Raw genomic sequence first — 10,654 nt, 5'->3', positions numbered from 1 at the left:
CAGCTGTTATCTATATTCATTGCTTTTATCTTCACAAGAAATGTTTTATGTAAAGAAAACTGAGAATTTGTTCAATTTTAATGTGCGCGAAACGATTTTAGTGGATTCAAAAAAAGAGCCTTTAAAGGTTAACTGTTTGAATGAACTGTAAAATGAGCGTCTGAACTGTAAAATGAGCGTCTGAACTGTAAAATGAGCGTCTGATCATTAGTGATTAAGTGACTGAATTAAGTGATTTGCTATAATTACAGAGGAGTAATGGTAACATAATGCTGAGTATTTTTGCTTACGGAGGACATTTTGGGCGGCCGCTCATTCGATCTTTCTGCCAACAACTCAAAGAGTCAGAGGAAAGACAAAGAAGAGAAAACCTAACCAGACTAATTACAGCATCATGTGGGTTTCCCAAAAAGTCATCTCTGCCAGGCCTTGTACGTACAGCTCTTCATAGTTAAAGTTTTAGTCATTTAGCCTTTTCAATTCTAATTTTGGTTATTGAGAGTGACCATTATGAAGAGCCCATAATGCCGCCTCGAAAATTTTCTGATTGCACATCCATCTTGCATCTGCGTGTGCATGCATATCAACTTTTTAATTATTTGTATTAATTGTTTAACAGAGTACAGCTACGGGTCGGGTGAGTCCCAAACTAGGAACTTCTGGCAGTGCAGCTGGGTCACCATCCACTGGGTTTATCCTCCATCATACACAGGATGGTATATTTGGTGATGATGCATGGTTTGTGGCAGATTATGACACAACACAAGTTATCGGTAAGATTGACTCTAAGCCGAAATCGCTGAACAACAATATTCAATTCTCTTCTTCTATTTCGTTGTAATAGCCTCGAAGCGTTAGCAGTTATGGGTCTCATCGTGGTTTTTGCAATGAAAAAAAAAATTAATTGTATTGGGTCACTGTCTTCTTTACGACTTTGGAGGCGTTATAATTTTCTGCTATTTCCTGACTCGAAGAGGAACTATGGTGATCTATTTTTTGATCGGTAGTGTGCTTGTGAATCAGACTGTAAAAGTCAATGCGGCACGTGACGAAACTTTAATTTCTATAGTTGTTGAAAAATTGAAGAAGAGAGAAGAGATAGTGGTGTTTAATTGCTCTCAAACGAAGTTTGTAGCAATTATATTAGTCCTGTCGGTCTTTTTTATGCAATTTTTCGCTTGACCGATTTTTTATCTGAGGCTTTTGACTTTTAGTCCTCAAAAACGGGATAAACAGGTAGCGTCCAGCGGACATTAAGTGCTCTTAGAGCCTTTCAGCTCTGTTTCAGCTCAAACTGTTTTGGAGACTTATACTTATAGTGTGAAGGGCGGTTCTCAGAGGTTGGAGACACCCCCACTGTTGACCTTCCCCCACTATTGACTTCGAAAAGTTTTGTCATTGTATGAGTTCATTCAGACCTAGAAGTCAAGGAACCTCCTCTAGGGTTTTGTATTAGGTTACTGCATAGTTTCTAGGTTACTGCATAGTTTCTGTTGCGCTCTCCCACCGAACTGTTGCCCACCCCCTCCCTCCCCATCATCCCGGTGCACCCCCCCCCCCCGTGGCTCAATTCGAACAAACGATCGCTAAAAACACGCATTTTTAAACTACTTTTCACAATTTTTTTCAAGCTTTTTGATAATGTTTGTCATTTTTTGAGTTTTCAGCCCTAGGTGTCCAAAAATTTCCTCTGGGGTTTTATATTAGGTTACTGCTTAGTTTCTAGTGGTATTGGAGTGGTTTCAACATTCTAAAATCACGAATTTTAGCATTTTTTTGACAAAACTTGCAAACTTTTTCAATTTTTTGACATTTATTTTTCTTTATTCACCTTTTTTCCAGATGCAAGGCCCAGAAAATGTCCTTAAGGGTTTGATAAATTTACTAAAAATTTTTTTTTGCCATGGAGCTTTCAATTTTTTAATACGACAAATTTTAGCAATTTTTAAAATAATTTTCAAGTTTTGTGAAAAATTTTGGATTTTAGGTTTCTCCAGACTCAAGAGCGGAGAAACCTCCTCTAGTGTTAGACAATAGGTTACTGTATAGTCTCTAAATGTAAGGTAATGTTTTTCAAGATTTAAATATCAACAATTTTTTGAAATAATAGCAATTTTTTCAAGTTTTTTTAATCTATTTGGATTTTCGAGTTAATGGAATGTTTATCAATATGTTAATGACTCCAGCTTGAGCAATTTTTTGAGAAAGTTTAATTTTTTTTCAATTTTTTGGAAAATTATTATCGTGTTCCAAGTTAATGGATCTTTGAGCCAGTGAAACTATTTAAAGCTCGAAATAGGGATACTGGATAGTCTCTTGAGACAATGAAATGGTTTTTGAAGATTTTAATATCTTGAATTTTATCAAGATTTTGTTAAAATTTTCGATTGTTTTCAAATTTTTTGAATATTTTTGTTCTTCGATCATTACTGGCAAACGAAGCTTTTCAAGTCTTGCAGATGGGTTACTTGACATAACTCCAGAGATCAAAAATAGTTTTGAACGCTTGCACTGCGAAATCTATAAGCTTTTTTTTAATTTTGCAATATTGCAAATTTTTCAAGTACCAGTTTTTTATTTGATTTATTTACTAAGAAGGCTAGTAAACTAAAAGTTGAATAGTCGAATCAAGCTTTAGCTAGCCTCACTAAACCGTGGCTAGCTACTGACGAAGCCAACGAAAAAAGATTTGATAAACAAGCCACATTTTTTGTTCATGCGTTTTTTGTTGAAAGTAGTTTTTAAGCCAGTGTTTTTGCACGCATATATTATCATTTAATTGCACGTATGAGATCACTGACAGTTAATTGCCCTCAAACCAAGTTTGTAGCAATTATTTTAGTCCTTTGTTCTTTAATGTGATTATTTGATTGATCGATTTTCCGCTTGACGCTTGTAACTTAGCTCTTAAAAACGGGATAAACTTATTGTCCGAAACGGGTTAAGGTCTTTAAGTGTACAGTTCATAAATACTTCTGGCGGGTATGAAAACCGCAAATCTGAGCCACTTACGCCCCCGCTTCCACACTGACCCCATACCCCCCATCCACCCCTTCCTTAACGCTCATGCACCCCTCGCCCCTTGAGATCCAACTCAGCCTACCACAAACCCCCAGCCTAACGCTAGCCTCCCTAAGCTCAAGATGGCTACTATCAAAGCTGACCGCTCGCCAGTGGTTGAAAGCAATTGACGCGACGTTCTAATATATTTAGATGCATTTTTGGGCTATTTTGTCACATTTGCCTTTCTGGACGCTTCGAAAAAGTTGCGACATTTGAAGGTTTTGCCTTTTTCTTCGGTCATGATCTTTTTTGTAATAACTTAGCGAATGGGAGGCATTTGATTGTTTGAAGGGACATATTTATTATATAAACAAACGGATTGGTGATGATTTTGACGTTTATTTTAATTGTTTTGAAGTATCTGACTGTCGTCTGGATGTTCAGTCTGAAATAGTATCAGGACTCTTTTACTAAATTTGTTGGGTCATCTCATCTTAGATCTTAATTAGATTTCGAATGTTTGCTTATTTTCTTTTCGGCATTCTCACCATGCTTAATTTGTTTTGCCTAATCAATCAATGGCTACTCGCCTTCTGAACGAACACTGGACGTATCAGACCTTTTTATGAGAAAATTCTTCTGTTGGAGTCACAACTTGCAGAAATTTTTCAGATTTTGCATTTCTCAATGTTCTACTTCTGTTAATGATATTTCGTTTACTTTGGTCAGGCTTCGGACAACAAAATGTGATACCGGGAGTCTTCGGAAGTTTGAAGAAATTTGTTTCATTGAGCAAATAGTGGAGATAAGAGAGAGTATGTTATTCAAATTTGAGTAGTAATTTTGGTCACACTGAAAAAGGAAGTGTAGCGGAAAACGAGCAGTTTTGTTCTGGAATTTTTTACTTTTGTTTTAAATAATGAAAAAGTGCTCTTCGAAAAAATTTTCGAACAATTGATCTCTTAACATGCTAAATTTTGAGTATCGTTTTCAGTTTTTACCGCTTCTTCAATTTTTTATCGGTTTTTCTAAATGGTTTTCAAAAGCCGTTCCTTTTCATTTCTAGCGTTCATATTTTGTTAACTCATTATTTATTAAATTTTAGTTGTTCAGTAATCTGTTGCCCTGCTATGTTCAATTCCTTTCAAACGATTTTTGTAGCAATTATATTATATCAGTCCTATGGTCTTTTGTGATTCTTTTGAAGATTTTTTTACGCTTTCAACTTATCGTCATCATAAACGGGGGTAAACAGGGAAAGCTCAAATGGCATTAAGTCACTGAGCACACCTTTTAGAGGTCTGATAGTTTCTAACCCTTACATTTAAGCAGAATGTCGAGTTAACGCACGAGAAAGATTTTTTCAACCTTGTCATTCTTTGAAAACAGGCTGTGGTTTTATTTGGACCTAATCTGGAACTTGATCAATGAATGGACTATTTTTCATAGCTGCGAAGCTGTAAGATAAGCGGAGCTTTATTGCGGTGCGCATGTTTTTTTTTTTTGCTTCGTCGTCTGACGCTCTTTTTCGTTTTCCATTTGTTCACATAGCAAAGTTGAAAGTACAATTTTCTGAATGACTTCTTCCTTTCACTAACGGCGTTTGCGAGCGTGACGTCGTTCTCTCTCTAGCAAAGGTTTTAAGATCATTTGCGTGATTAGATTTTGATCATACGTGACTTACCTCACTCAATAAAATGACTTTTGCACTTTAAAGCTTAAGTTTAATTTGAGTTAGTTCAATTAGTAAGGTCAAAGGAACTCATATGAGCAGTAAAGGTCCCTAATAAAAGGCTTTTGCGAAATCAATTCTAACAAGCTTTAATAATTTATCGCTAAATGTTTTTTTCAAAGTTTTTGAGCGGCGTCGATTTTTTTTTTCAATTTAGATCTGTATCTTTCGGTCTGTATTATACGGCACGCAAGTCTATTCTGTCGCAGCTATTCCGGCAATCTGCCGGCTATGTTCCTTTTTACGAATGGTATTATGCTAATGAAAACAAATAATGATTCAAGTAGTTTACTCAGGAAGCAATAAAAATGATAATGGTAATAATTGGACTAAGTATTTAATGTTCTTGCAAAATTGGTAGTTATTAGAAGTCCCTCTTTCAAACTTGGCAATACGGCAAATAATGAAAAATAAGGTTGTCTGCTTTTTTAGTCATCGTGAAAATTTTTACATTGCTCTGTTTTTATCCTCTTTAAAAAGATACACAAAAGGTGTACATTTCAATCAGTTTCAATCAATTTAGTTGCCTGAAGGGGAAATCATGCTCCCTGAATCTGGCCATCTCATACGGTTGTTTTCCCAACGATTTGATGTATTGTCAGGCTCAAAAGGACAATAATGCGTTATTTATGACACAATTTGTCATCTGCTTTTTTGAAATCGATTACGATGTTTAGAAACGAAATCAGAGCGCATTTAAGCTGTTAACTTAATTAGCGACAGTTTACATAAAAGTCAAATCAAAAATAAGGCGTAATTGGTTTCTTTTTTGATTTCAAATCATTGTCGTGGTCTATGATAAACTACAATATTTAAGCTGCTTATTGAATTTATATTGCCTACTTGGCTGAATTAACGCACAATTGACCTCTGTTTGAGAGCAATTCATCCAATGTTATTCGGTTGTGTTTAAAATCATTATCGAACGGACTATAAAACTTAGAGGACTTACAATTAGTTGAACTGCTCAGATTGCCTCTCCAAAAAGTGGTCCAAAATTTATCCAAAGTTTGCTGAAAAAATAGCAGAGTTTTGAAGATACCAGTTTTCAATTTTTTGACATCTTGCAAAACTATTTTACTTGAGGGTACTTCTTAATTAGCCGTCTTTGAGCACCGTGCTGACATGGAGACTCGAATAATATTGATTATCTTCAACTGACTAATTCGTTCTAAATCGTATATTTTTTGTCATCTTAGATATTTTGTCAGCTTTCTTCGATTTTTTTGTTGTCGGCTTTTGTACGTTTGGTGGGTTTTTTAACTTCGTTTTAATCTTAAGGTCCCTTCGAAGCTGAAATCTCTTCTACGGACAATTTTTACTGTTAAGTAGCGAGAACTGAGTCTTCAGAGCACGCATGATCTAGAAGTCTTTGCCTTGATATAAAAGCTGTTTTATTTAATATTAAAGCCGTTTTTTTTTCAAAAAAAAAAAGGATCATTCCCATTATAATCATGACGGGGCTATGCGTTATATGACAACTAAACGGGGAGGGGGCTTAAATTGAAAAGCCCCAAAGATTCAAGTTTTTTAATCACTTTTCTTTTGTTTTTTTTATCACTTTTGTGTTACTTCATATCCTTAGGTCATTTCTGCCAAAATCGGTTGTACCGTTGTTATTCTTGGTTATATCGTATATGCGGAGTAAATTTTTTTGTCACAGTGATTGCACTGTTTTAATATGCGATTCAAATTGGAATTAATAAATTTTCATTTACTGATAATTTTTGACAAATGATCACAAAATTTAATGCAAGTTTTCATCCTAGCTCGCTTCGCTTTGTTAATTGGCGTTCACATTACTTTGTTCACCGCGATTTTCTTTGTTATCTTTAACGGTCAGTAAATTCGTTCAGCATTTTATAAATGTTTTCTGGAGCTGAAAACAAACTCTTGTTTTATTTTGCAAAAGAGTTGTAAAGCAATGCTCTCTCTGAATATGGTAATTGATGAATTGAAAATAAACAAACAAATAATGCATCATGAACTTTAAAAGGTCCTACCGTGGTATTCAGTTGAGCAAACAATTCAAGCTCAATGTGAAACGACGGACTATGTTTAGTTCTTTTAAAATCTCAAAAATTTGCTGCACTGTATGTTCACTGGACTTGAATTTGAGTAATGTTTTGATCAGCTGATAGGACGCAAATGATGTTTTCGTTGAGTTATTTATTGGGCTTTGCTTAAGTCTATAGGAATAAGATACGCGAAAAGCAATGTGATAATGTGTCTTTGATAGTCAAGTGCTTACTGTTTGCATTATGTCAAGCATCTTCCACGAGGGTATAATCAACATTAAAATGAATCACAAGTTGAACAATTAAGTTCGATAGAATGTAAAAAGCATGCTGCTTTTATTCCAATGGTCATCCCCCCTCTCTCGAAGTGTTTTCAGATCCTAGTTTAAGATTAGAAGGAAAGCTAGGGGTGACTCGTGTAACTACCGTTGTGCTGGTAACAATTTTGATGGAATGTTTTTGGGTTTCGTGAAAAATTATATCCTTTATGCGTCAGAAGTGGCATTATACCAGTGAATCCTCAATGGTTTTGTGCGCTACAATAAAAGTAGGCAATTTTAATATTAAGTCTTTTAGGTGTTGCCGATGGCGTGGGTGGTTGGCGGGACTATGGCGTTGACGCCAGCGTGTTTCCACGTCACCTCATGAAACAATGTGAACGAATTGTGAAAGAAGGGCGCTTCCAGGTTCAGAGACCAACCTCAATCTTATCAGGTGGCTACGATGCCATGTATGACTTGAAGCAGCCTATTGTTGGCAGCAGTACAGTTTGCATAGTCGTGTTGGAACGACTGGCTAATACTCTCTACTCAGCTAACTTAGGCGATTCGGGTTGCCTAGTGGTCCGTTCGGGTTCAATTGTGCACAGAACTGCCATGCAACAACATTTTTTCAACACTCCATTCCAATTGGCAATGTTGCCCCCGCCTGTTCCCGGCGAGGCCGAGGGGGGCATTTTGAGCGACAGGGTAGTCGACTGTAGTGAGGAAAGATTCCAGTTACAAGTGGGCGATTTTGTAATGGTCGCGACCGATGGATTGTTCGACAACTTAGCAGACTCGCATATTTTGAAGGAGTTGAACTACTTAGATAAGAAGGTAATGTTTTTGGTATTCAACTTAGAGAAACTTTCGGTGGATAATTTTGCATAAAAAAATGAACCTGCAATTTCCATTGGTTTTTGAAATGTTGCTATCGGGCAAATCGGTGGTACCATTCATTTCCCTCAAATTTTAAGCAGTTCCCTTTCTCCCACGCTTAACTTGCTTCTGACTGATAGCTTCTACTGCTCTCTTCTGCGGTTCGCTTTTACTATTGCTAAAGTTGTGCCTGATGTAAATTTTTGTTTAGCTCGAACATACAATAGATGTTAAGTGTCTTTCTTTAGTCACCAGATGAAGATCTGCTGAGAGACACAGTAGAGAGACTAGCGACCAAAGCCAGACAGATGTCACATGACCCACACTACAGCTCCCCATTCAGTAAATTGGCGAGACTAGAGGCAGGCCTCAACATCACGGGAGGCAAACCAGATGATATCACAGTACTACTTTCCTGGGTTGCACCTCCCGGGGAGTCGGCGAGAACTGTGAAATCGTCACCATCTGAGCGGCACACAAACAAGCCAACCACTCATGCTGGATACCAACATCATGCAGCATCTGCTCTCCAAATGAACCATTCTACTTCCGCAACAAGAAGCTCAACAGTTGTTTCCTACAATGCTCCAACCACTCTAAACGACACTTGTTCATCAAGTAAGGAATTTAATAGAGCCCTTCGAAACAATTGCGGCTTGCATTTATTTCGAGGTAGATACGAGCTACGGGCTTAACCTAATTGCTTTCTAATTGCTCTTAAACGAAGTTTGTAGCAATTATATTAGTCCTGTCGGTCTTTTTAATAGCCGCACAGCGATAGCTGGGGCTATTATTGGCCTTCTCTTGGTTTTTTACAATTCAAAGAATTTGAATTGTATTGGGGCGCTGTCTTTTTTATAGCTGCGAAGCTGTAAGCTGAGCGTAGCTATATTGCGGTGCTCTTGGTTTTTACGACTCGAAGAGGAGTAATGAGATTCTACAGGTTTTTACGACTCGAAGAGGAGTATTGATATTCTACAGGTTTTTTTTTTTTAGCAGAAAGCAAGTTTGTTCATGACTTGAATTTTGACTTCTTTCTATTCGAGCTTTACCTCCGTTTTTGATTGTTGACTTCTGTTTTCGAACATTGGACTTTAACAATAGCTTAGTTTGTAATGTATAGCAATTGGTAACAGTCTGTAATTCAAGGTGAAGAGGTCAATTTGAGAAAATTTGATCCCATTTACCCCCCCCCCAAAAAAAAACTACCCCCCCCCCCCACGTACCTACCCCCCCCCCCCCTATGGCTTTGACGCCAGCGTGTTTCCACGTCACCTTATGAAACAATGTGAACGAATTGTGAAAGAAGGGCGCTTCCAGGTTCAGAGACCAACCTCAATCTTATCAGGTGGCTACGATGCCATGTATGACTTGAAGCAGCCTATTGTTGGCAGCAGTACAGTTTGCATTGTCGTGTTGGAACGACTGGCTAATACTCTCTACTCAGCTAACTTAGGCTATTCGGGTTGCCTAGTGGTCCGTTCGTGTTCAATTGTGCACAGAACTGCCATGCAACAACATTTTTTCAACACTCCATTCCAATTGGCAATGTTGCCCCCGCCTGTGCCGGGCGAGGCCGAAGGGGGCATTTTGAGCGACAGGGTAGTCGACTGTAGTGAAGAGAGATTCCAGTTACAAGTGGGCGATATTGTAATGGTCGCGACCGATGGTTTGTTCGACAACTTAGCAGACTCGCATATTTTGAAGGAGTTGAACTACTTAGATAAGAAGGTAATGCTTTTGATATTCTACTTAAAGAAGCTTTTGCTGCATAATTTTGCTGTCGAAACTTGATCCTACAATTTCCATTGGTTTTTGAATTTTTTTTTGCTATCGGGCTAATCGATTTTACCAATAATTTCACTCATAAGTTCTTGGCAATTACAATGCCTCTGAGTTTAACATGTTTTCAAGTGACGCTTTTACTGCTCTTTTTCTACGATTCGCTTTTACTATTACTAAATTGCACCTGATGTAAATTTTTGTGTAGCTCGAACATACAATAGTTGCTAAGTGTATTTCTTTAGTCCCCAGATGAGGATCTGCTGCGAGACACAGTAAAGAGACTAGCGACCAAGGCCAGACAGATGTCACATGACCCACACTACAGCTCCCCATTCAGTAAACTGGCGAGACTAGAGGCAGGCCTCAACATCACGGGAGGCAAACCAGACGATATCACAGTGCTACTTTCCTGGGTTGCACCTCCCGGGGAGTCGGCGAGAACTGTGAAATCGTCACCATCTGAGCGGCACACAAACAAGCCAACCACTCATGCTGGATACCAACATCATGCAGCGTCTGCACTCCAAATGAATCATTCTACTTCCGCAACAAGAAACTCAACAGTTGTTTCCTACAATGCTCCAACCACTTCAAACGACACTTGTTCATCAAGTAAGGAATTTGATAGAGCCCTTCGAAATAATTGCGGCTTGCATTTATTTCGAGGTAGATACGAGCTACGGGCTTAACCGAATTGCTTTCTAATTGCTCTTAAACGAAGTTTGTAGCAATTATATTAGTCCTGTCGGTCTTTTTAATAGCCGCACAGCGATAGCTGGGGCTATTATTGGCCTTCTCTTGGTTTTTTTACAATTCAAAGAATTTGAATTGTATTGGGGCGCTGTCTTTTTATAGCTGCGAAGCTGTAAGCTGAGCGTAGCTATATTGCGGTGCTCTTGGTTTTTACGACTCGAAGAGGAGTAATGAGATTCTACAGGTTTTTACGACTCGAAGAGGAGTATTGATATTCTACAGGT

At 37.9% G+C, this 10,654-nt stretch overlaps 1 protein-coding gene across 1 annotated transcript; it reads left to right on the top strand.

Moving 5' to 3' along the window:
- Positions 1-230: 230 nt before the first annotated feature.
- On the top strand, positions 231-10,366 carry LOC142341243 (uncharacterized). Its single transcript, XM_075392163.1, has 6 exons — positions 231-431; positions 620-773; positions 7,330-7,850; positions 8,141-8,510; positions 9,241-9,623; positions 9,920-10,366. Exons 1-6 carry the CDS (start codon positions 270-272, stop codon positions 10,364-10,366), a joined length of 2,037 nt encoding a protein of 678 aa, XP_075248278.1. The 5' UTR covers positions 231-269.
- The last annotated feature ends 288 nt before the right edge of the window (positions 10,367-10,654 follow it).

The sequence above is a fragment of the Convolutriloba macropyga genome, chromosome 6 (genome assembly GCF_964194025.1).
Source record: "Convolutriloba macropyga chromosome 6, txConMacr16.3, whole genome shotgun sequence".
NCBI lineage: Eukaryota > Metazoa > Xenacoelomorpha > Acoela > Convolutidae > Convolutriloba > Convolutriloba macropyga.
The sequence above is the reverse complement of the archived record's forward strand: the minus strand, read 5'-3'. Positions and strand labels throughout refer to the sequence as shown.

Excerpts from the sequence above, each read along its gene's own strand:
- LOC142341243 (XM_075392163.1), top strand. The coding sequence starts at position 270 with ATGCTGAGTATTTTTGCTTACGGAGGACATTTTGGGCGGCCGCTCATT. Across the intron at positions 774-7,329 it reads TGACACAACACAAGTTATCG|GTGTTGCCGATGGCGTGGGT; the intron begins GTAAGATTGACT and ends TAAGTCTTTTAG. Across the intron at positions 8,511-9,240 it reads AAACGACACTTGTTCATCAA|GTGGCTACGATGCCATGTAT; the intron begins GTAAGGAATTTA and ends CAATCTTATCAG.